The sequence below is a fragment of the Mustela putorius genome, unplaced genomic scaffold (assembly GCF_011764305.1).
Source record: "Mustela putorius furo isolate JIRA1106 unplaced genomic scaffold, ASM1176430v1.1 tig00000430_pilon_pilon_pilon, whole genome shotgun sequence".
NCBI classification, from domain to species: domain Eukaryota; kingdom Metazoa; phylum Chordata; class Mammalia; order Carnivora; family Mustelidae; genus Mustela; species Mustela putorius.
Window position 1 is genome coordinate 25,145,566 of NW_025421377.1, and position 25,635 is coordinate 25,171,200.

General features: G+C 49.0%; 3 protein-coding genes across 3 annotated transcripts in view; 2 read left to right on the top strand and 1 right to left on the bottom strand.

Annotated features, from left to right (window-relative positions):
- Positions 1 to 10,072, top strand: part of FAM47E (family with sequence similarity 47 member E) — a 37,184-nt gene extending 27,112 nt beyond the window's left edge. Inside the window, 2 exon segments of the mRNA XM_045079895.1 lie at positions 7,107 to 7,181; positions 9,906 to 10,072. Of these exon segments, the coding sequence (XP_044935830.1) occupies positions 7,107 to 7,181; positions 9,906 to 9,971 (141 nt within the window). The 3' untranslated portion in view covers positions 9,972 to 10,072.
- Positions 10,073 to 20,055: 9,983 nt separating this feature from the next.
- Positions 20,056 to 21,460, bottom strand: LOC123392050 (translation initiation factor IF-2-like). The gene is made up of 2 exons (XM_045079930.1): positions 21,428 to 21,460; positions 20,056 to 21,315 (listed from the first exon to the last, which is right to left on the bottom strand). The coding sequence occupies exons 1-2, from the start codon at positions 21,458 to 21,460 to the stop codon at positions 20,056 to 20,058; spliced, it is 1,293 nt and encodes a 430-aa protein (XP_044935865.1).
- Positions 21,308 to 25,418, top strand: STBD1 (starch binding domain 1). The gene is made up of 2 exons (XM_004766241.2): positions 21,308 to 21,651; positions 23,512 to 25,418. The coding sequence occupies exons 1-2, from the start codon at positions 21,459 to 21,461 to the stop codon at positions 24,351 to 24,353; spliced, it is 1,035 nt and encodes a 344-aa protein (XP_004766298.1). The 5' UTR covers positions 21,308 to 21,458; the 3' UTR covers positions 24,354 to 25,418.
- The last annotated feature ends 217 nt before the right edge of the window (positions 25,419 to 25,635 follow it).

Consider the following 25,635-nt stretch of genomic DNA (forward strand, 5'->3'; position numbering starts at 1 on the left):
CTTTTATCAGGAACAACTTTGGCCGGAAAGTCTAGGGATATTTGCTGGGCAGCTAGTGTCTTAGCGATGGAATCTGCAGAGTTAAGAAGCCTCTGATCATAGTCTCATCTGTTCTGACTCCTACACCAGAGGTCAGCCAGGTTTTTTAGTGCTTACGGGAAGACAGTCACCCAGCCTGAAATAAAAGGTCATCCTAAGTGCCTGACAAAGATGCGTGCTGCTGGTGCAGTCTCTCAGCGAGCAGGGGACAGCTCTGGTCTTGATAATCTTGGGCACGTGGGGGTGCAAATGTACAGAGATTCGCATGAGTAAATGTGCCACTGGGGTACCTGCTTCCAAGCAGGGGTCAACTGTAGTTTGTGGTGACGTGGGAAGAGAAGAGAAATTGGCCGCCGGGAGGACCAGGGAATGTCTCGCAACGTGACGAATCCAGGAATCTGCCAGTTTGCCTCCCGTAGCGATGGACTGGGAGATACAGATGATGCAATTACCCTTCTGGGCCAGTGTTAGAGTCATGAACAGAAAGAGAAGAAGGAGTTTCATGTTCACGGATGAAGTGCTAATTAGTGCCTTGGGTAGAAAGCAGTTGACTTTGATCGTTCTCTTGCTCCCCGTGATTCAGGGGTCTCCAGTATCTGCACAGGACCAGGTGTCGGGCAAGTGGCGGGGGGACTGCTCTGGCTGTGGACTGTCTATCTGGGGGCTCAGTGGCCTCCAGTTCCGTGGCAGTGGCAGTGGTCAGGAGTCCTTGGTAGGATCCCTTCTAATGGGGCTCAAGGGTTCTCATCCTTTGATGACGCTTCTGGAATACCCAATCACCGGACTCCAGACTGTGGCCTTGAAGTGGGATCGGATTAAATCTTCAATCTGTGGTTGATGTGCTTGAGCCTCCGATGGTAAAGAGGTGCGGCAGCTGATCAAACCAGGAGGAGGCAGCAGGGATCAGCTGAAGGTCGTAGAAGACATTGGTCTGCCGGTGACTATTTCCTGGGGACTGAGTTTATGTTTTCCAAACAGATGGGAAGACCAAAAGCAATACCTTCAGCCAGGGGAGTCCGGTGATTTCAGCAAGTTTAGAAATGTTAAGTTAGGAGCGCCTGGGTGGCTCAGTGGGTTAAAGCCTCTGCCTTCGGCTCAGGTCATGATCACGGGGTCCTGGAATCGAGCCCCACATCAGGTTCTGTGCTCGGCAGGGAGCCTGCTTCCTCCCCTCTTTCTGCCTGCCTCTCTGCCTGCTTGTGATCTCTGTCTGTCAAATAAACAAATAAGTAAGTAATCTTAAAAAAAAAAAAAAAAAAAAGAAATGTGAAGTTTGAGGATCCCGTGAGTTCTGTCAACCTGGCCCGATGAGTCCGGCCGATAAAGGCAATGCTAGTTCCGAAAAGCCGGCGAGGTTTTCATTAAGCCTCATACACTTTGCCAAGTGAAGTGGCTGCCTTGACCGCTGGAGATTGTGGAAGCTAGGCCCCAAGTGGGAAACACACACTCCGACGGTTTCCTCGCCATCACGAGGACGTCCGCCTTGCGGCCGGGGAAGGCTGGCGCCCACCCAGACAGCACGCGAGGGAGCAGACGGAGCGGTGACCCACGCCTCGGCGCAGCTGGAGGAAGGAGTCCAGCGGCGGGTGTTCCGAGGGTCCAGAGGGAGGGGCTCTGAGGCCCTTGGAGACCACCAGAGTTTCTCTAGGCTTAGGAAGCTGGCCTGTCGCACCTCAGTGCAGATGGTCTTGGCAGCTTTAGGACATCTCCCCGCTAATGTCAGTTCCCAGTTCAAGTTCATCTTAAACGTCCTGGAGTGGGTTCAGTGATGCAAAAACCAAAAAGTGGGGCTTGTCCGGAGCCAGGATGAGACCGGCAGGTGCCTCGAGTTTCCCACAGCCCTAACTTTGTTGACCCGTGTTCATTTCTGATCTGGGCGCAGACTGTTGCCGTGGGACAAGGAGGTCAGGGTGGCCAAAATCTGGTGAGGACGGGTCATTGTTTTGCAGAAGCAGAGTGGATTTCATCCACACACGCAACAGTCTTTATAGATTTATTTGCTGCTGCCTTTGCACGGAAGTCAGCCGGGGGTATTTCTCTGACACTGAGGTTTCAGTCTTTTATTATGAGCCTCCATTTTGACGACAGTTTCAGGAGGTAAGAGACGAGCAGTAAGATCGTCTACCTATTGCCCATTTTTGATTGAGTCCCAGAGGACATAAGGAAGCCCCTTTGTTTCTGTAACATCCCTAAATCCTGGATGGCCCCAGAGGCAGGCTGCTATGATCCTGAGAGCTGGCCTGCTCAGGTAAGGGCACAGAGCACGGTTTGTTGCGTGGTTGGAGCTTAGGGAAGGTTTCCCCTTTGGAGTAGGTCATCTTGGATAGGAATCGTTCAGCCAGACTGAAAATCCTCTTTCTCATTTCTACGGTATGACCCATGCATGGGGATGCGATCAGGAGTAGTTCAAGGAGTATCTCATAAATCAGGACGCGCTACCACAAAATGGGACGCTAGTGCCTTGTAGTCACCGACTTGACTTCCTCAGGTAGAGGCGGTAATGTAGCGGGATTAAGGGTGTTGCAACGTCTAAGACTCAGAGTAGGCGTGAACGCAGAAGGATCTCTTAGGAAGTTAGTGTACCCGCAAGAAATGTTGAGTCAATTCTGAGTTAAGGAGACTTTGGACAGTGTGTGCAGTTCACGAATAAACGTCATTTCCTAGGGTCACATACGGTGAGACTGCCATTCTCGCCTTGCTGTGACTGTAGCCGTAAGACAGCTGGGCCAGGGGCGCCTGGGCGGCTCTGTGGGGTGAGCCTCTGCCTTCGTCTCAGGTCATAATCTCAGGGTCCTGGGATCGGGTCCTGGGATTGAGTCCCGCATCGGGAATCTCTGCTCAGCAGGGAGCCTGTTTCCTCCTCTCTCTCTCTGCCTGCCTCTCTGCCTACTTGTGATCTCTGTCTGTCAAATAAATAAATAAAATCTTTAAAAAAAAAAAAAAAGACAGCTGGGCTAGGCAGGAGCGACAGAACCAGGCTGTGCTGTACTGGGTCCCAGGCTTCTGGCTACTACCCTGCCCTTCAGTGAGCCTTCCCAGGGCTTGAGTATCCCCTTCCTGCACAAATAAGCTGAAAAGATTTGCACAGTGGGGTGGCCCTGAGGCAGGCGGGTCTTGGGGTGCTTGTCTCAGTCTCCTGAAAGCCAGCACACAGTTGTCTTCCCAAGGAAAGTGTTCAGGGACTGAAATTTTAGTAAGTTCACAGACTAGGGTAGCTAATAGCGAAAAAGTAAGAGCCTATCATCTTCAAGAGCCGGTCAAGCCTAGTTACCCACTAGTCACCTAGTTGTGCATATAGGAAATTCCTGGACTAGCTTCATTCTTTGGGGAGATTCAGGGCTTCAACAATTACCCAGGTAATGAACAGGGTCTAGAGATAATTGTGATTTTTCCTTAGAGACTTTGTGTCCCTTTACAGCTAACTGCTCTAGCAAATCAGTGAAATCTTCTATGAACTCTTTGGAGGCTGAAAGTAGCAAGAGGTCATCTACATATTGCAAAAGGATGGATTTCCCAGGCAACTGAGTGTTGCTTAAATCTTGGTAAAGTGCTCGAGAGAAGTAAGAAGGGGCCTCATGACCCCTTGAGGCATCACTGTGCAGGTAGAGCGTTGACAGTACAAGGGAGGCAAATGGGGTGGTTGGGATCACCAGGGGTGCTGGAAAGGCTGAACAGAGGTCCGCAGCCGTGGACCATTTTGAGTCTGGTGGAACTCCTGACAGAAAGGTGTCTAGGTTTGGAATGACGGGGAGATGAGGAATCACTGATTTATGAATAAATCCCAAATCCTGGAAAAATCAGCATCCTGTCCATGACGTTTCCAGACTGGTGAGGTCGGCTGTAGGAACTGGCACAAGGGATGGTTAGCCCCCAGGCGATGAGGTCTTCTGTGGGTGTGAGGTCTTGTATGGCCCCAGGATTTAATGGTTAGTGAGGTGATTTAGGGAGAGGTTTGGTTACACCTGTTTGAAGTCTCCGGGAATGACTTGTAAAAGTTCGGCTTCTATTTTGTGACCTTCTTGTGGTCCTTGGGATGTTGAAGACTAAGGATCTCGAACACCATCCCCGGGGTTTTGCGGTCTTGCTTTCTGCATCCATTTTTGGACTTCACTAGGTCCTACCAACATGGGTACAGGCTGATAAAGACTGGGCAGCCGGGACCCGGGGCCCTGAGAATGACTCAAACTCTCAAAAAAACTTCTGGGCTTCCTCCCTAGATTTAGGAAGTTCTTTAATTATGAGCACTAGCTCAGTCTTTGACCAAGAAGTGACTGAGAACTGAGAGGTTCGTTTACAACCTTGAATAGTTTTATTTTCAAAAGCAACTGTCCAAGAGTCTCTTCCGAGTGGAACGGGTGTTCAGAGGATTAGTAAGCCACGGGTTCTTGGGGGAAAAAGGACAGAGGGAGCAACAGAAGTCGCCCGAGTCCTACAGTCTTTTATTTTAGGTACCTCTTGTGTCTCTAATTTTTCATTTGCTTTCTGTAATGAAGTAGTTCAATGATGTTATTTTGGAATCTTCAAACCTTTTGGAGGCTTCTGCGTACCGGTTGAACAGGCGTCCCATTCTGCATTTTCAACTTGGGACCCTCTCGCTCTCAAGTGCATTTCTTAGATGAGTGATCTTGTCCCACCGGAATATTCCCCATAATGGCCTTTGTAATTCTATTTCTAATTTGTCATCGTAATTCTAATGTCATTTTTAGTAAAACATTGCCATTTTGCTAGATATCTGCAGCTTCTGGGAACAGAGTTCTTAGACATAAAATAAGCAAGCATGAGGCATGTGGATATCTGGATAAAAAGGGTGCCATTTCTTTCAGCTAGGCCTTTGGGTTTCTTGGAGCCAAACTTCTACCTAAGAGGGCCTACCACAGGGGTCTCCTCAAAGTGGAAAACACTCTAAGAACCTTTAGATGCGCAACTTCTGTCCACCAGTCTTTTCATCGTGACTTCTGAGGTGATCATTAGCAATAAGCCCTTATTTAAGCCTGAATATCTGAGGCCACCCACTGGGCCTGTCCAGCCCAAAGCAGACACAGATCAGCTCAAATCAGATCTAGTCCAGTCCCGAATCCAATCCAGTCTGGTTTTTAAGTTGGACCCAGTAACCAGCAGTTCCCTGTGTGGAACCTGGAGACCAGAAAAAGGACTGAACCAGCAGACCCCAAAGAATAGGGGGTATGGACGGATCCCAAACAAATGGGGAACCACAGCTGCAAACGTGGATCTGATGACAGAACCCCCGATAGAGCAGGCGGTTTCCGGTGGGTGGGGGATGTGGAGAGCCGATCAGATCAGGAGCTTGAAGCAGAGAGTGGAGCTCAGAACCAGAGGAACTTCCCAGAGGCCCTCAGGAGCAGCAAGAGAGACAGAGAACTCCGTGTTCTCAGGCACCACACTTGTTTCTTGTTGCCCCCAACACCACTGGATGTCTCCTTCGCTCCCACCGCTGCCACCAAATCTGTTAAAGAACAACAATTCAACCAAGTAAAGTTGAAGATCGGATTGACTTTATTCAATGGTTCATGAATTGGCAGCAGCTCATTGAACAAACAGAAGAGTGCACCAAGGACTTTTATGAAATGGAAGGCTTTTATAGGCAGAAAAGGGGTGGGATAAGGAAGCTATTAGCAAAAGAAGACAGAGGTTTGTTGTAGGCAAAGTCACCTCCCTGAGAAGGAAGGGCTGAGTTCTTATGCAGAGCACCTGCCTAGTGCTCATCAGGAAAGTCCAGACTGCCTGGTTTAAAATCCCACTCCTAGGGCAGGCTGAACCCACAGCTGGGTTAGGTACTAAATCTTGGTGGGGCTTAACCAAAGGGACTCCATTTGGGGCCTGGTGTTCCTTTTTAACAGATCTCAAAATTACGAATATATTGTCAAGTGGAAAAAACACTCGTTTCTTGCTCTACTACTCTCAATTCTGGTCAGCAGATGTGTCAGGGTTTTTCTTTTCCCATCACCAAGGAATTCTCTGATTCTCCAGACACCAGCTGAGTGTCCTACAATTTAACTCAAGTCTGCGACTGTCTACCTGGAGTTGACATCAGACGTGACAGGGGAAGGGCTCAGTCCCACAACCCTACTCCCACTTCAGATGCCAATCATACGTCAGGTTCTCCCTTGTGCTTCCGCACTGGGCATTGGAGGTCCCTATACCTCCTCCTCGCGTTCTGTCATCTGCTCAAAGAGCTCAGGAAAACTGCTTACTCATGAAATTATGGGTTTATTGTAAAAGGAGATAACTCAGGACTAGCCAGATGCACAGAGCAAGGTGTATGATGAAGGGTGCAGAGCCTCCGTGCCCTCCCTGAGCAACCCCGCACCCCAAACCTCTGCATACTCACCAACCTGGGAGCTCTCTGAACCCTGTCCTTTTGGGCTTTTATGGCGGCTCTAATAGGTAGGCGTGGCTGATTACGTCACTGGTCATCTGTGATTAACTCAGCCGGAGATTGCAAGATGGAGCGGAAGTTCCCACCCTCTCATCACATGGTTCTTTCCTCTGGCAGGTGGACTCCGTCCTGTGCTCTCCAAGGGCTTTCCAAAAATCACCTTGTTAACACAGTCTCTGTCGTGGTTAAAAGGAGCTGGTTATGAATAACAAAAAATTCTCCTTTAGCCTTTGTGGCACTTACCACTTAGGAAATTGCAATGGTTTTTAGGAGCTCTGTGCCAGGAATGGGAAGAAAACCGAATATAAATGTCTTACTAAAAAATCACAGTATCACACTCGTCAATCTCAAATAGGTTCGATTCCAGACATCTGGGCTTAATAATTGTCTAATTGCTAAAAAGTGTTGCTTCTCCTTAATACACGAGTTAGAAAAAAGGGGGTAGGGAAAGGAGAGAAAGTTGGACATCTTTTGAAAGTCTTTATATTCAGCTCCTGAACGTTATCTACACGTGTACTCCCAGAGGAGAAGGAAGTGATTTCAGATGAGGTACTTTATAAACAGCTGGCTGCCTTTAATTAGGACAAGCGGGAATCAAACTTCTGACAGCTGACTTTTTTTTTTTTTCTTTGTCATTGTTTTTGTTTTAATGTGGATCTTCTTCTTGGAGGAGTCGCTTGCTGACCTTCATGGAACCACTGCCTTTAAGGATTTCGTTCTAAGCAGGGGCTACAGGATGCCAAGTGTGAGTCCGGGGTCATTTCAGCAAGACTGGCTGAGGGGTTCACAGTCGCTGATGGGACAGCACAGTTGCCTACCAAAAGCCAAATACAGTTGACTCTTGAACAACACAGGCTTGAACTATGCAGGTCCACTTACATGTGAATATTTTGGGGGGTAACTACAGTACAATACTGTAAATATATTTTCTTTTATGATCTTAATAACATTTTTTCTCTAGCTTCCTTTAATGTAAGAAGACGGTATGTAATATATATATATATAACATGCAAAATATATGTTAATCAACTGCCTATGTTATCAATAAGGCTTCTAGTCAACCTTATAGATTATCAGTAAAATTTCCGGGGAGTCAAAACATATACATGTATTTTCAGTTGTGGGGGGTTGGTGACCCTAACCCCTGTAGTATATTGTTCAAGGGTCAACTGTACTTCTCAAAACAGGATTCGGGCTATGGTAGAAAGCGCATGCTTTACCCCAGACAAAGGCCCAGAGATAGGATTTGGTTTTTGCTTTTTTTATTCTGCCTATTTGATTCTTGCTCTCCGAGGTGCTGTCTTCCTACTGACTCACCTGACTTGAGTTTGGCTTTAATGGGACCAAAGCGAAAGAGGTCCCCGTGCCGGGCGTGTACCTTGCAAACTCTACCACTCGAACACTCTGAAGTCTCTAGAAAGTCTCTGAGTGTCTTTTACTTCTACATGTAAGGACAAAGAGCTGTGGTTTGGGTCAGGACAACATGGAACTGAGATTCACAATAGTGTTGTACCATGGGGTCAGGCTTGTGTGGAAACAGAACAGGGCAAAAGTTCACTTCCCCAGGACCCACCCGTTTTCCCCACTTTTTCTTACCCCCCATCTAGTTTCCCCTTTCTAAACTTGTAAAGCTGGCCCCAGCTGCCTTCCACGTGGAAAAGCCACGCTGGGAAGGCCACGTGCCACATGGGTGGGGTGGAAGGTCGGCAGAGCAGACCATTTTTAGCAAGAGAGCCTCAGAGCCTAGAGTTCTGTGCCCAGACCAGCGCTGTCACCACAGAAACCAGCGAGTCAGGTTGCTAAAGTCATAGCTGTTGAGTCACTCATTTATGCAGTGTCCCCCGTGTGCACACCCACGTGTCTTCAGGAAGCCAGCGGCCAACATGAAGTTCAGGAAATGCAATACTAGATTTCTTCTTTTCCATGAATGGGAGAACTGACGGTAGCTTACACTTACCGGCAAGTACGTGTATTGACTAAGCACAGATCCAGACGGGCTCAAAGTTAATGTGAGGGAAAGTCTTGAGTGCGAGGTGGAGATGGGTGGAAGATTGCATGACGTGACGAGGGGGTGGGGGAGGAACTACTGTCCTTTAGCTCTGAGCCTCAGTAATAGGCAGGGAGCTATAGTTAACACAATTATCCACATCGACGTACTTGTAACTGCCTAGTCAGAGCGAGGGTCACATACGTATATATTTACATCTATGATATAGAAAATGTCCTTATAATATTTTTCAAAGATTTGTTTATTTGAGAGAATGAGAGAGAGAGAGAGAGAAAGCACATGCAGGGGTCAGAGGGAGAGGGGGAGAAACCCCAGCAGACTCCCACTGACACAGGGCTCCATCTCATGACCCCGAGATCGTGACCTGAGCGGTAAACAAATTGGATACTCAACAGACTGAGCCACTGAGGCACCCCATGTCTATTATATTTTATGTAATTCCCTAATTAATTGCATATATTATATATTTTACAACATATGTAAAAATACTTAAGCATAAATATAATTACATGATATATGTGTGGGAGAGATATATATATTTTTCCTGCCAAGGACTGTACACACACACATATATATCCTTGTCTGCTGTTGTAATAATTCAGTTCTGTCTTAACATTTTTAGTGGCAGAACACTTTTTAAAAATTTTTTTGATTTGTCCCTTGTTGGTTTAATCAATCAATGAACATTTACTTCAATTTTGGGCAAAAAGAAGCATGCCTGACACATGGGCTGTACTCTTCCAGCTGCGTTAGCTAGCGAGAGATGATGTCCTTGACTACTACATTTGAGTCCTCTGAGAACACCTGTCATTCCAAACCCTGGAATACATTTTCTTCCTTTATTCTTACATCTTATATCTTCTATTTTCACAGTAAATTTTCAACTAAAAGGGAGGGAGAAATTTATTTTTTATATATATTTAATATATATATTATATATTTTCAATATATGTTATTACTTATTTAAATATATATGCATATATATGTAATTATATCCCTATATGTAAACATTCATTCTTTCCAGGCGCGTGAGGTCTGTGCACACTGTACACACGCACTCACGTGTGTTACATGAGCGCAGGTACTTGATACACATCCAGCGTCCGCTGCTGGATCACCTGCCCTATTCCTTACCCTCAGCTTCATTCTGCTACACAGATGGGTCCCAGGTATTTGATAGAAGGGACGAGCAGCACGAGGCTTTGCTGAACTGAGCCGGGCTGGACTTGGGCACAGAACGAATGGGAATTGGAGCAGGATACTTCGGATGTTGTACAACTACTTTCCAAAGTCTCAATTTATCATGTTCATTTGTCAACATGAAATTTTGAGTACCACAAGGATGTACGTCAGAGTGTGAGGTTGTGAATGTGGGCATGGTAGTGTCTGTGGGCAGAACTGTACAATTTACTTCAATTTATTTGCCAATCTAATGAAGGTTTACTCTTTTTTTTTTTTAAGTTCCTTGCGAAGATGTATGTCAGGAAGGAGCGCAAATGTGAGTGTAATAAGACCTCTATCAAATAATTCAAGCATAGAAGAATCTTGGGAAGATGATTATTTTATTTGCTACATACTTGGCTATTTCTCTGTCTCCTTTTAAACCTTAAATAAAATTCGTAAGTGTCCCATGGATGTACAACTTTGACTTAGTAACATCCATAAAGTTCATGCTTAATACTTAAAAGCATTTCACAATGGTTTTCTGCTTCCGTTAATCAGTATCTTATACATCCTATCAGTGGTGAGATCAATTTTCACACATTTTTGTAGCACTGTCAATATTACATAGTTATATCAACTATTTGTAAATAATAAATAAAACCATAAATGGAAGCAGAATTACTCTGGGGCACCTGGCTGGCTCGGTGGGTGGAGCATCAGACTCTGGATCTCAGAGTCGTGCGTCTGAGCCCCACGTTGGGTGTAGAGATTAGCCAAAAATAAAATCTTAAAAAAAAGAAAAGGCAGAATTATCCTATTGCATTTTCTGATATTATTATTTTCCCTAGTCTTGAGTGAATACCTCCTTTATTCTTTTTAAAAATGTTATTTTCTTTAAATCTGAATAAAGTTTACTCAAGTTTTTTCCCTTTTTAGGCACATTAGTCTTATTTTTTTTAATATTTTATTTATTTATTCATGAGAGACAGAGAGAGAGAGAGAGGCAGAGGCAGAGAGAGAAGCAGGCTCCCTGCTGTGCAGGGACCCACGACACGGGACCTGATCCCAGGATCCTGGGATCACCACCTGAACCAGAGGCAGACGCCCAACCGACTGAACCACCCAGGCACCTTAGGCATGTTAGTCTTGATAATAAAATGTGTACCTAAAGATAAAGTCATAAGTCATAAAATTTAATGGAAATTCAAGATATATTTTTTAAACTAATTTTACAGAGATTATTTCTTGTTAAAAATGCTAGTGCTCATGGTAGAAAAATCAGAAAATATAAACTAACAAAAAGAATATAGAAGTTGTGACTAATTCCTACAGAGTCAGAAATAAGCAGTCTTCACTTACTGGAATACATCTTTCTAGATCTTTCTCTATGAGACCCACTATGTGAAATTTAACCAAAAAAGGAGTTTATTGAAAGAATGTGGAATCCCAGAGTTTTGTGAGTGAGGGCATGTGCCTTCAAATGCAAAATCTCTGGGTGTGAGCTTCCATCCTCTGGGTCTGTCGGGATTTCCTCTCAGCCACCCGTTTGCAGGACTGGCCACATAGCGGTTGTGCTGCAAATGAGCCTTTGTCACGTCCTCCGTGAGTCCAGACACGTTAGGGTGACGAAGTACATGACAGAAGCGCGAACCCCATCGTGTCAGCCCCTTCCTGGAGTACCATGAACACCATGGCAGAGGCTAAGCCTTCAGTAAATCTGTGAGGAGGGAAAGGAAGTCCAAGTCGCTGAAACCCGCGCAGAGTCTGTGTTTCTGCTTCCACACGCACTTTGTTTGTGAGATCACCAGGCCCCGCTGGAGTCCTGGGGAAACCCGTGGGCTGACGTGGAAAGGCCAGGTCAGCCTTTTCATGCAATTCTCGAGCGCCTCCTCTACAGTGGAGACACTCGGTGGCTACGCGTGAAGAGCCAAATAGCCTCATCCTCTAGAGGACCGGTCCCGAGAGATGCCCTGAGCGCACCTTTCCCGGACATCTCGCCACCCCAGCCTGGTGCTCATGGTCCTGCCCAGTCTGGCTACCGAGCTAAACCCTCAGCTACTGACCAATACGGGCGACAGAGGCACCTCGGCCATGTCTCCTTTCAGACGAAGTGGTGGGCAGGATGAGATGCTGAAGATTTGCCTACGGGGGACTCTCCTCAGTTGTTCTCCAGGGCCAGCCTTGAGTCAGGCTAGCGTGTTGGGGCGTCCAGTTGCGGCAGCTGTGTGCCTCTCGTGCAGGTTGTCTCGTCAGTCCCCTGGACTTGGGCGAGCACCCCTAGGTCAGATGGGCAGACCGAGGCAGAGCAGCAGTGGGGGAAGACCGAGCCCGCCCCGCAGTCGGCTCTCCCTTCCACTTCTGCTCAAGCCCAGTCCCATACAGAAACCTTCTGCTTGATCACAAGAACCATATAATTTGGTAAATAAACATGTGGACGTAGGGGCCAGAGGATCTGGGTTCAAACCAAGCTCTGCTACTTACGAGCTATATGACCAGGGGGGCCGGTCAGTTACCCTCTGTCTGTGTCGGTTTTCTCCGCTAAAGTAGGGATAGCTGCAAAATAACAGAACTGCCTCCCAGAACTGTGGCCAAGATGAAAGGGGATGTTAGAAGTAAATTGCCCGGAACAGAGCCTGGCCCGTTGTGTAGACACACGGAATGCTAGCTGAGTTCACGGCGCAGTGGAACAGGTGAACCTGTGTTTACAATGGGCACCAGTTGCCTGGCTGTCTAATGGCTCACGATCAGGCCGCTGTATCCATTGGTGCCGAGCCACAAACCAAGATTGGCCTCTCCAAAGGAGACGAGTTATAGTTTACAGAATTCACGGCTGGGCTGCAAAACCCTGGGGCCTGTGCTCGGCCTCAGCTTTCTGGACATGCCAAAGCTCCGTGCAGCAGCCCTATCTGTCACAGGTGTTCCAAATCCACTGGATTCCTTGGATTGGGGGGCAGAGCTTCCTGGACCGGCCACAAGGCTTCTCTTGCTTCAAGCTGCACTCAACGCTGCCAACCTCTCAGCTGACGGAAGAAATGAGCTGAAACAGCACATCTAAATCCGGCCTTCGGTCTCCAAACACAAGTGCAAGTAGCACACCGTTACACATACTTTCCGATGCCCAGATATGAGATGGAAGGCACTCCAAGGGCATAGCTCCTAATAAAAGGTTGTTAATAACTACCTTGCTACAAGTTTTTGAATTTTTATTATCTTTGTTGTTAATGTAATTTACTTAACTGTAAGTATATTTAAGTTTTAATAATGACGGTGTTTATCAAGCAGCTCACAAAATTCCTGAAAATGTCTCAACTGGCTTTTGTGATGTGGTACAAACTGTCCCTAGCACATTACTGATGGCGAGATTCAAGGCTAGGTGGGGTGTTAGCGATGGAGGATGAAGAGATTTGTCTACCCCAACCTCTGGCCAGATTATTTCTGCTACGGTCATTACAGAGTCTTCGTGCGGGGTGAGAAAAGCCTCCCACACGGGGGATAAGGAGGATTTGTCCAACAAGGAAGTCTGCATTAGTTTGCATCTGCCAAGGAGCAGATGGCGAAACGAATTAGAAGTTTGAGCGATTTCCTCGGAGAGGGAGCAGGAGAACATAGGAGGAGCCTTTAGACTATGACTCGTGTGTGATGCCCGTGGAAGGAGAGAGGGAAGGAAGAAGGATCGGGGGAGGAAGAAGCTTGGGCTGCAGCACAATTCAAATAAGGATTTGGCCAGGCCAACGGGGAGTCTTCAAGGCAAAGTCGCCTTGAATTTGGATTCAAGGATTCTCATATCTTGCCCGAAGGCACCTGCCTTGGTACTTCACGTGCTCTGTCATTGGTTGGGAGCAGCCTGGGACCACGGCCTCAGTGCAAGGGTGGGCAGCCACTGGGCGTCCGTCAGTCATACTCCGGGCACCAGATCTGAACAGTGTGTTTCCCTAGGTGTGGGAGCTCCGGGAACCAGAAGCCATCTGAATCTTCCCGTATGTTCACATTTCAGCATTCAGGGTCACACACTCCTTCCCAAGAAATGCTCTGTCTTCACAAAAGAGATCTGGCAAAGCTGTAAATTCAAATGGTGTTTTAAGTTAGCCAATTAAAACGGTCAATTTTCCCCCCTCTTTCCCTCTCAGTTCAACAGCTGCAAGACTTCAAACTCCTTTAGAAAGTCCTTTAGAGAGTCGCTGATTTGAAGGGGTCTGTGTTTGTTTTTAAAATGTCCAAGACTATTTGATGCTCCTCTCTTCAAAATTTGGTGGGCAACTCCTTTTGGACCGAGCAGGGACAGTATCTAGGCTTGATTTTTACCAGTAGATTGTGGAAGAAATGATGTGTGATTCCTGAGACTAAATCATAAAAACATCGTGGCTTCCTCGTCCTCCCTTGGATCATCTGCTCTGGGAGAGGCTGGCTGTTATGTTGTGAGGACTCCCATCATACCTATGGGAAGGCTCACATGGAAAGGAACGGAGATCTTCTGCAGTCATGTGTTGGAAGGGGACCTTCTAGCCCTACGAAGACTTCAGATGACACTGGAAGGCTGATTAACATCCTGACATGAGGGACTCTGAGCCAAGGCTACCCAATTAAGTTACTCCGGAATTCCTGACTCTAATGATTTTTGTTTTTAGCCGTTAAATTTAGGGATTATTTGTTACGTAGCAATAGATGAACAACAGATTTTAGTGCCTGGAAGTGGCTGCAGCTATGACCACAACTGGAAATGATGAAGGGAGCAGGAGCACTGGGTAGTGGGTTGAAGCTGGGAGAACTTTGAGGACAGTGTTAGCAAAAGCTTGGAGAGCTTTGAAGAAACTGGTAGAAGAAGCCTCGGGCACTTTGAGGAGCCGGTGAGTAAAGGCTTGCAGGAAAATGAAGTAAACACTTTGGAAATTGGGAGAAATGGTCTTCTTGTTACGTAAGAGCAGGAAGTGTAGCCACACTATTGCCTGAAGTAATGTGTGAAGCGGAGAGGGTACCTAATCACCTGGGTCATGTGACTAAGGAGACTTTTTAAGACTTTTTAAGAGAGTACTGAAGATACTACTTCTTGCTGCTTATAGTAAAATGCAAGAGGACAGAGATAAGCTGAAGTAAGCACAGTTAAACAAAAAGGAAACAGGACTTTATGGTTTTGAAAATTCCTAGCCTCTCAGATGACAAATGGTATTTACATTAAGAAATGATTTATAGCAAAGATGGAATCCAAAAGGACACAGAAAAGGACACTTCCAGGAAAACATGGTCTAAAGGTAAATCCAAAGATGTAATTATTAAATCCATTGTTAAGACCTCAGAAAGACTGGAGGTGATGCTTCTGCATACCATTCAATCAGAAAAAAGTTCTACTAAAATTTTTAAAGTTGCCTCACAGATTCTCTTGCTCAAACAATAGGGCTTCTAAGAAACTGAAGGTTGTTGAATTTCAGGAGAATCTCAAGGAAGAGAAGGGCTTATGCTGAAGAGTTATGTGGGTTTATGGTGTGGACCCAATAAGATTCACAGGAGACCTGCAAAATGTTTTGAAGAACTATATTGGCATAAACACTGCCAGCTTGGAAAATGAAGAGAATCGGCTACACCAACCTCCTGCCAGATTATTTCCACTAGGGTCATTACAGAGTCTTCGTGCAGGGTGGGAAAAGCCTCCCACACAGGGGATAGGGAGGATCTGTCTGACGAGGGAAGCTGCATTAGTTTAGATCTGCCAAGGAGCAGATGGCAAAAGGGGATTAGAAGTTCGAGAGATTTCCTGGAAGAGGAGCAGGAGAACGTAGGGGCGCTTGTGGAGGAGAGAGAGAAGGAAGGAGAATCGGGGGAGGAAGAAGCTGGAGCTGCAGCACACTTCGAATAAAGGTTTGGCCAGGCCTTGAACTTACTGTTCCCCAAATAACACTGGATGTCTCCGTATGGTCTTGTGCAAAACTCTCCCTGGGCCAGACGTGTCTGGAGTGGAATCACTGAATCTTGGGCTCTTCAATTTCATCCAGATTGTTCTCCAGACTGTTTCTCCCTGTTTATTCTCACTGGCAACATCACATCTTCTGTCTCATATTTGGATGTAAAATGGCATAATATCATTGTTTTAATTTGCAATTATCTGTTTACCAGTGAATTTAAGTATTTCCGTGCCTTTTTGGTAGCCGTTCATTTATTCAACTAAAAATGACTGTGAGTGCCTTTATGATCCAGGCGCTGTTCTAGGCCCCGGGGAAAAGCACCCGCTATTCATTTTCCATCCCAGCTCCATTTTCAGTTGGAGCTTATGTTTCTGTTTGGAATTTTTGGCAATTTGTCCGAGTTCATTACAGATCCACATACTAATCCCTTGTCAGTTTTAATGGCAAAAATCTCCCCGTTGGAATCTGTCTGCTAACCTTATCCATGACATTCTTCAATGATTAGCCTTATTTTGATCATGTCAAGACACATTTTGGCCTCCTATATGACGCAAGATCACAGTGATAGTCTCCTGGATTTTGTTTTATCAGCTATTAGTAGTTCTTTGCAGTTCCGTGGCAGCTTTACCATTGATGTAGGACTTTAGTCCACCTGGAGTCCTCCCTTGTATGTGTACAGAGGTGTAATCTAGCTTTCTTCCAGTACCATGAGCTAGATTTCCCAACACAGATTTCCCTTTTCTCTAAAGCCTTCATCATTTCGCATAAGAAGAGGTTGCAGCATCGAGTCTATTCTGGAACTAAGATGAGTCAGAGGTTTGCAAACATTGGCAGTTTGAAAATGTCCCTGTGAAATCTGAGCCTGGTCGGCTCCAATGTGACTGCTCTGCAGAAAGGTTTGGCTTGTGGCTGGTGCTCTGGGGAGGAGCTGGAGCCAGAGGCTTGAGAGCCCCGGACAGGTGCTGGTGGTGGGTACATTTCCCCCAGGAGGCGAGGGCTGGCAGAGAGAGCAATTACAAATTAGGAACAAGGCTGAAATTTGCCGTAAATGTTGGAAAACCACCCTGAGGCTTTCTCCGGTGTCACCCATCCACATTTGCACACTCACCTCTCAGATTTATGATTTGAAACTTGGACAGGGTTTAGTAGCTGGCTGTGAGGGATTCAGTGTAGCTAGAATTTCAGAGCCTGGGTCCTGGGAGGTCAGAATACTGGGTTCAAATCCCAGCTCAGTTACTCGTCAGCTTTGTGATCTTGTGTAGCTTTCTTCTCTTGGGGCATTACATGAGATCATCCTCATAAAGCACTTAGCCTAGGGCACCTGGGTGGCTCAGTGGGTTAGGCAACTGCCTTCAGCTCAGGTCATGATCCCAGGGTCCTGGGTTCGAGTCCTACATTGGGCTCCCTTTGCTCTGTGGGGTGTCTGCTTCTCCTTCTCCCTCTGCCTGCTGCTCCCCCTGCTTGTGCACTCTCTTGTTCTTTCTCTTTCTGTCAAATAAATAAATAAAACCTAAAAAAAAAAAAGCACTTCACCTACAGTATACACAAGGTATTCAATGAAAAAAAAAAGACAATGAACAATAAACAGGCCTTTAGATAATAGACTTTGCATTCTAGAACACAAAGAATAAACAAACTCTGGCCCTTGAGGAATGTATGGTCTAGTCTGGGGATGAGATAAACCAGAAAAATGATTATACCAGCACAGAAAACCTCCTATTTTGTTCTAAGACAGTGTACATATGTAATTATTTTCTTTGAAGTCGGCCAACACATCAGTTTGAGGGTTGGGGGGTGGAGAGTGGGATTGTGGACTAGGGTAAGATTTCATGGAAGTAAGTGGCTTCTAGGAAATCTCTAGATTTCCGAGGCCGAGCGAGCTCCCTCTTCTCTCCGCAGGACTCCATTTTAAATGAGGTTTCCTTTTGTTAATTTCCAGCCTTCGAGGGCTCTTTGCTCCTACAAACATGCCCAGGTAGGTCTTTCTTGGTCTGAAAGAACTTCTTTTGGACCTTGTTCTAGCGTTAAGGGACACCTCTATTTCTCCCCTACCCCTTGCCTCCAGATTTCTTGAGAGAAGGCTGACTCGCTGTTGGATGTCACAGCCTTCCCCACGTTTGTGTCTCGGGCTTCCAAAACTGAATGCTTACCCTCACAAAGACTGAAGTCCCCGATGACCTTGTACAGGTCAAACCAGCCATTTCTTCTTAGTTCTTTATCCTCTTAAATTCCGCTGAGCAACATCCCTGTCCTCCCCACCACCTTCCTGCACTGATTTTGGAAACAAGTCTCCCTGTTCTCTCCCTCCCCTAACTCCTCCTTCCCATCCTCTTCAATCCCCTGGCCTTGCAAGCAACGATCTGTGTTCATATGCATAATGGATATGAATATTGGATATTGTAAATTTTTGTGTATTATATATATGTACATATCATATATTTAACTTACAAATAGCCACCACCCATACCTATATCTATCTATACTCTATTAATAGAATAGTAACCAATTAGAAAATGGGCACTTTGACCCCTAAAATAGAATATAAAGATACAATAGCAACATAAGTCACCCTAGGGAGGCAGCTTTCCAATCTTCCTTCTTGAAATTACGCCAAGGGCTGAAAGGCGCTGATTTTGATTTCCCTCTGGAACGTTAATCTCTGCCACAGATTTTGCTGCCACTCTCTGGGAGGAATTTCCAGTCTCTCTCCTGAAACAACCGGCCCCTGTTCCAGCTTCCTGCGAGTGCCTCCAATTGAACACAACCCACCAGAGGCATTATTCCTCCCATTTCTACTGAATCGCCTTCCTTTTTTGTTTCTGTCTTGCTAGGCTCATAGGACGCCTATAGACAGGCAACACTGTCTGCAACCAAATATGATAAACATGGTCCAGTTAGGGCCGTGAGTGCAGTTTTGGATCAAGTAGCCACAGACTTCCAAGCAATATGGTAGTGAGTGGAGTACTGCTTTTTTTTTTTCTTTTTAAAGCAGCAACACAAATGGATGAGTCAACATTTAAGTTTGGAAAAGCCAAAAGGAAGGCCAAATAATGTTTTTTTAAAAAAATGTTTTGTGAGAAATCTGATACAACAGAAAACGAAATCTGGTGGGTGGAAAGAACTACATTATTTATTGGTTATATTTTTAACCAGTAGCAATTGATGACAACAATAAACCTTTACTAAGAACCTTCTAGTTATTAGAAATGGGTAGTGGGACTGCTTTCTAGGAGTTTACAGATCCTCTGGGATTTCATTTGTGAACACATTGATAAAATTTGACCAATGAACAGTACACAAAGTTTTCCGTGAGGAAATACAATGTTCAAGGATTTTCGTACTAGTCATAAAATCACTCCGTTGGCTTGAGAATTTGTAAAATTCAAGAACATTCTATGTCCTTGTCCTAGGACATCAAGTTTTACTTTGAAAAAGGGAGATACAATAATTCTAAAATTTTCTACAAACGTCTATTAAAAATTAGATCTATAATAGTGATACCACTTTTTATTATTTTCAATTTACCTCAAGATATATATATATATATATATATATATATACATATATATACATATGTATATATATATATATATATATATAAAAGATTATATTTGACAGAGAGAGATCGCAAGTGGGCAGAGAGGCAGGCAGAGAGAGAGAGAGGAGGAAGCAGGCTCCCTGCAGAGCAGAGAGCCCGATGTGGGACTCGATCCCAGGACCCTGAGATCATGACCTGAGCTGAAGGCAGAGGCTTAACCCACTGAGCCACCCAGGCACCCCCAAAATATATATATTTTTTAATCTTAAAACTGCCTGGATTGAGATGAAGGGGGCGGGGAGTTGTTAGTGGTCTTAAATTTTAGAGGTCTTTAAAAGTTCATCACTGACTTCCTAATTAGTTTAAGACATAAACCCTACTTGACAAAAAAAAAAAAAAAATAGCATCCTCGTTGCGCTAGAAAATGCAAACAGAACCTACAGGAAGACGGTGGCAGTAACGCACGCAGTCCGTTTAATCCTTTCACTCGGCCTGCGCTTGTTGAGGGACCACTCTGGGGATGTTCCAGGGGCCGGGAATTCAGCAGAAAACAAAGGACAATAAACCCTTCTTTCTTGTAGTTTACCTGGAAATAAGGGCAGAAATCAACCAGAACAAATCCGGGGATTTTACAATGTATTAGAAGTGACGCCCCAGGGCGCCTGGGTGGCTCCGGCGCTTAAGCCTTTGCCTTCGGCTCAGGTCACGGTCTCCGGGCGCTGGGACTGAGCCCCGCATCCGGCTCCCCGCTCCCTCTGCCCCGCCCCGGCTCGCGCTCTCTTTCACTCACTCTCTCAAGTAAATAAATAATATCTTAGGGGAAAAAAAGATGCTAGGGAGAAAAATAAAGCAAAGGAGGGAGGAGGGAGGAGGGGCGGCTCCTGCGATTGGGGTTACCGGGGAAGGGCTCCGCGGGCAGGGCGGCTCCCGCACACACTAGAGGGGGAGGGAGGTCGGTTATCCGCGGGGCCGTCCGCAGACTCGGGCACTCATTTTCGGGCCCAACACAAGCCCCCTACCCGCCCCCTGGCACTGCCACCTGCGGCTCTGCAGGGCCGGGCCGTCCCCACTCTCTCCTGCGCGGCCCACACCAGCGCGGGCCTCGGATCGCACCGGGGAAGCGTTTGGGGCATTTTGAGGAAAGACTGGCACTTCGCCATCCCCGCCTGCTGCGAGGGAAGAACAACGGAGCGAGGCCGCCCGCGGGCCGCCCGGGAAGGGTGTGGCGGCGCCCGTCCTCCGCGCCGGGGTCGGCGGGGCCAGCGGCGGGTGTGCGGGGCCCGGATCCGACCCGCGAGCTGGGTTGGAGTCGCGCGCGGGCGTCCGCCCGCCCCGCCCCCACCGTCCCCTCCCCCAGGCCCGGAGGGGCTGTGACCCGAGGGGGCTCGCGGCGGCCCCCCAGGAGCCCGGTCGGGGCCGTGTGCCCGAGCACGGCGCACACCGGCGCGGTTCGTGCGGCCGCGGCGAGCCCGTCCGCTCGCGGCTCCGGGCGGTGAGGCCGGCGGCCCCGGCCGCTGCGGGGGAACCGCGTTGCCGGCGAGGGACACGGCGGGGACACGACCGCGCGCACGGTCGGCCGGAGGCCGTGCCGAGGCCGTCGCGTCCGCAGGGGAGCGCCGGGAAGCCCGTGCGCCGATTCTCGGCCCGCGGCGGGGGCTTGGGGGCTCCGGGAACCCGCACACCCGGCTCCCCGCGCCGCGCAGAGGGCCGCGGCCGCACTCGTCAGCCGGTCTGCGGGAGCCGGTCCCGGGGCGCACCCGGCGGCCCGCGACGTGCAAGCCACACGCGCCGGCAAGAGGCCGCGGAGGAAGGACGGCCGGACGAGGCCGAGACGGACGGACGGACAGACGGCCCAGTCCAGCCCTTTCATTTTACCGGGGGGGGGGCGGCCGACCGGAGGCCCAAAGGCTCTCCCCACCCGCCCGGCCGCCCCCTCCAGCCGGAGCCAGACCCCGCCGCCCCGCGGCGGGGCCTGCCCCGCGTCGGAGTCCCCGGAACCCGCGTCTGGGGCCGCCGCAAAGGCTGCGGGAGGCGTCGCCGAAGCCGGACCCGCCGGGCGCACAGCCGGGGCGGGCACAAGGGCGCTGGGGCAGGGCCCGGCAGGAGGCGGCGGGCGCCCTCGCCTCTCCCCGCAGGCCACCCGCGGAGCGCCGCACCCGCGCCCCTGCCAGCCCCGGGCGGGGCCGGGCGTGAACGCGCGGGAGGAGGCGGGCGCTCGAGTCCCCGCCCGGCCGGAGCCCGGGGCGGCATCCCCGGGGCGGGAGGCGGGGCGGGGCTGGGGACGCGGAGTATTAGGCGCCGAGGAGCGGCTCCGCGCAGGAGCGCCGGCCGCCGGGGCCGCGGGGTAGGTGTGGCTCTGCCGGCTGGACCCGAGCCCCGTCCCTCGCCGTCGGGCCCCGCAGCGGCAGCCTCTCAGCCATGGGCGCCGTCTGGTCCGCCCTGCTGGTCGGAGGGGGCCTGGCCGGAGCGATCTTCGTGTGGCTGCTGCGGGACGCGGACAAGGAGCAGAAGGACGCCCCTCCCGGGGGGGCTGCGGCCCCGGGGGCCGATCCGGGCGGCGCGGGGGCACTGAGCCCCGGACCCTCCGGGCGGGAGCTGGTCGCCAAACCAGGTATTCTCCCTCCCACGTCGCGAGGGCAGGTCTGCCGGGGGCTCTGAAGTCCACCGGGGAGGAGGAGGGGAAACCCACTCGGAGCACTTCTCGCACCCCTTCCCGGGGACGAGCCTCCTCCGCCCGGGCACGACCCTCCCCGGCACGACCCTCCCCACGCCGGCATCTTCCCCGGCCGGTGCGCACGCGCCGGGGAGGTTGCTCGCCTCCGTCGAGGCCCCCGGGGTTCCGGCCCTAGCGTCGGAGGGCAGCGCCCGGCAGAGTCTCTGCGCCCGCCCGGGAGCACCGGTCCGGCCGTCCTGGGGGGATGGGCTCCTGCGCTCGGCGGCGCCTGGCGCAGTGCGAGCGGCTGCAGCGGGGCACCCCTGCCGGGCCTTCCGGAGGGAGTGCTTAGGTTCCGGGGGGATCCGAGGACCCTCTTCGATCTCCGACCGAGCAGGGACACTTTCTCAGTCCCAGTCCCTTAGCCGCAGGTCCTCCCATCCCTCGCCCCTGGGGAGCGCTGGATTTGGGAACACCCAGGCTGAGCACCCCCCCGCTATCCGGACGCCTCTGTGGGGAAGGCAAAGTTCAAGTTTTGTCTCTGGCCACGAAGGCCTCAGCTGAAGCCTTAGGGCTGTATGCTGGCCGCTCATTTCAGAGCTGTGGGCGCTGACGGGGCAGGGGTGTCTGGTAGCCAGGGAAGGGACCCAGTAGGGGACCCAACTCCCATGAGTAGAATTGACGTCCAGGGTTGTGTGTGTCCATGTGAGCGACTGTGTACTAGCCCAAGGGAGACTGGCAGAAAACCTTCGCTTCCAGAGCCCTCCCTCGGCCAGCTGCCCACGCCTGGGCTCCAGCCGCCGGTGAAAATGACATCGGGAACTTTATTTTTAGTGGAGCCTGTGTTCATGGGTAGCCATGTGAAAATCTGCCTCTGTGTTTTTCCAGTGGTTGATTTGGGATGAGCAAAGAGCTCACTTATCTTCTTCTGAAAACCAGCCTCATGTTTTAGGTTGGAAGATTGGGAATTCCGGGTAATATTATGTCTCACAAGTGAACCATTAAAGAGAGATAAAATTAGACAAGGCCAACCCCTAATCCCAAGAGAAAACCCCCCACCTGGGCTGACTGTATGACTTAGGAGATTTCGATCTTGTAGGGAGCTATTCAGACTGACGGCCAAGAAGGAAACAGCTTTCAGGGAGCTTGGATTGTGCACTGTAAGAACATTTTTTTAAAAAGTGTACAATGAGAGGGGATGTAAAAAGCCTACCTTTTGTTGAAGAGGTTCCTGCTGCGCCTGGGGTTGGCAAGGAGAAACCAGCCCTCTCCCCCCACCATCACCCCCAGCTCTGGCCCAGTGATTCCCCGATGTCCTTTGTATCCTCCACAGCGACAACAGCTGGGGATCTGCCCATATCTGGGAGAGCTGATCCCCAGTCTGCACGCAGTTCCTAAGAGAACAAGTGTACTCTTAGGATCTGTGGGGTAGCCATGCGGATCTTTGCCCCGCAGGCGGAACAGCATTTTTTGATTCTAGAAGCCGAACAATAAGGCTGCGGGCCGCATGGCCTGAACGAACGGCAGAGTTCATCAAGGACCAGGATTGGGTTACAAGGCTGCCTCTACAACCCGCCACTTCATTTACACTCTCGCGTGGGCACCCTGAGGTACTAGATGTACATGCATATTCTTAGAGTAGACCATTGGTTCAGTTAGTGTCTGACCTCTGTAATTAAGAACTTGCTTTGAGTCGGATGGATTCTGCGAGCTACAGATAGATAAGTGGTAAAGACTTCAATAACTAAACCTATTTTCTCAGCCTTTTTTCTCACAAGGACTGTCTAACATCATTACATTTTCCCTCTTGTTTCTTAGAGCATCTTCAAGAAAGCAATGGCTGTTTGGTTTCAGAGACCAAAGGCCATGGTAACTTGCAGCAAGCGGCACGGAGACTGCAGAGTTCTTCTGGAAAAGACAGTGATTGTGACCATTCAAGAGAGCATGTTCCTTCTGGAAGGTTTCCAGACCCGGAATCTCTGGCCGCATCTGAGACTGGAAACTCTCAGGGTTACTCTAAAGTCTCAAGAAACGAAAGCCCTGAGTCTTCTGGAGGAGGATGGGGATTCCAGAAAGGAAGAGAGACTCTTGCTAAAGTAGCTTCCTGTTTGGCAGAAAAGTTGTATTCTAGCAACCAGGTCATTGACAGAGCCAAGGAGGTGAGCCTCGCACAGCAGGGCAATCAGGACCGCGCAGACGAGGACTGGGAAATGGTGTCCAGGCACTCGTCTTGGGGAGATGTTAGTTTGAGTGGCAGTCTTGAGGCTCCAGGGTTAAGTCCAAACCAGGGAATGGACTGTGGCCAAATAAGAGGTCAGGAAGTATATGTGAGACGACAAAAGGCAGGAGCGGCATCTTCAGGGTCTCCACGAGTCCGCGTCCACTTCCAGGTCCATTATGTGCCGAGCGCTGGTTCCCAGCTCGTGGCAGTAACGGGAGACCACGAGAGTCTTGGGAGGTGGAAGTCCTACATCGCACTCCAGCGTAGCAAGGATGGGTTCTGGTTCCGCTCCGTGCCCCTGCCCGCAGACACAGTGGTGGCGTGGAAGTTTGTAGTGGTAGACCACGGGGAGATCACCCGCTGGGAAGAATGCAGCAATAGGTCCCTTGACACTGGCCGTGAGGATAAAGTCGTTCAGAAGTGGTGGGGGATTCCCTGAGTCCGCGTTTCAAAGTACCGGAGAGGCCACTGCAGAACCTGGCAAAGGCTAGGTCTGCGGAGCACACTGAGTGATTTTCGATAAAGGAAGTAGAGCTCCAAGTTTAGCCATCGGAGTTGTTTCAGGTTTGCCAGTGGCTTTTGTCTAATGTGCAGAACTATACATGTGTAGGTAATGGCTTCAGCGCGCATGGCTGCTTTCCCCGTGGCCTTGATGCGTGGGGCTTTGCTGGTCCATCGTTCTTCAGGGCTTTGTCCTCCTGGCCGTGACCTGGCCAAGCCCCTAGTGTGGACAGGCCAGGACACACACAAAGCCCCACAGCTGCAGAGTGCTCAGGCTCGAGCATCTGGCTGATCCGTAAGCCCAGGGAGGGAAGCAAGCATCATTCGAAAAGAGCAGCTTTCCTATCGGTCCAGCTGGAGAAACTCTCCTTACTACGCGCACACTTCATATTTAAGAATAATTAATGCCATATGCAACTGTGATCAGAAATATCTGGTCACAAGATATGATTAGCAAGGATGTGAAGACTTCTTCTTTCTTTCTTCTTCTTCTTTTTTTTTTTTTGCTTGATTTTCCCTGCTAGCTATGGATTGAAGGTAGCGAGGAAGTCTTGTCTTTGTCTTGATGGCAAACTGGTGTAGAAAAAGGGCCTGACCAGAGTTGGTCATTGGGAAGAGCCAGGGAGGAGAGGGAACAGGAATGGGATTGGGGTGTAGACTGAACGAAGTGTCCCCATGTGTCCCGAGTGAGGGTCCTAGAGGCCTGGGAGGTCCAGGTACAGCCTGACAATGGGGAGTGGGGGTGGGGGGGCACAGCTGTCATTTACCTCTAGGGCCTTTGTAGGACCATCTCTCCCCTTGCCCCTCCTCTCTCACTGGTCTAGATGGATAGGACTGGTCCTACAGCAATCATTTCTCCTGCCCTTTCCTTTCAGACCAGTAGCTATCTTGGATGACACAATTATAACAGGACAGTGATATAGAAGTACATCTTTGTTCTGAGAATAAAACATTTAAACTTTATTATAACTGAACAAATAAAATCTGAGTTTTAATATCTTTATTAAGTGTCTGAATTACTTGTCTAAACCTTAGTACCATAATAGATGAAATGTAAAATATCATACCTATACTTTCTTTCACTAATAACACATAATGTAGAAAAAACCAAACATCAAGAGGCAAGAGAGGTCCATTTTTCTCCTCTCTTTGGAGAAAACATTTTAGAATTTTTTTTTTTTAAACTTTACCTTTGTTTGTAAGGACATTATGTATACCCG

Excerpts from the sequence above, each read along its gene's own strand:
- STBD1 (XM_004766241.2), top strand. The coding sequence starts at position 21,459 with ATGGGCGCCGTCTGGTCCGCCCTGCTGGTCGGAGGGGGCCTGGCCGGA. Across the intron at positions 21,652-23,511 it reads GGAGCTGGTCGCCAAACCAG|AGCATCTTCAAGAAAGCAAT; the intron begins GTATTCTCCCTC and ends CTTGTTTCTTAG.
- LOC123392050 (XM_045079930.1), bottom strand. The coding sequence starts at position 21,460 with ATGGCTGAGAGGCTGCCGCTGCGGGGCCCGACG. Across the intron at positions 21,316-21,427 it reads TGCCGCTGCGGGGCCCGACG|CCCCGCCCCGCCTCCCGCCC; the intron begins GCGAGGGACGGG and ends CCGCGTCCCCAG.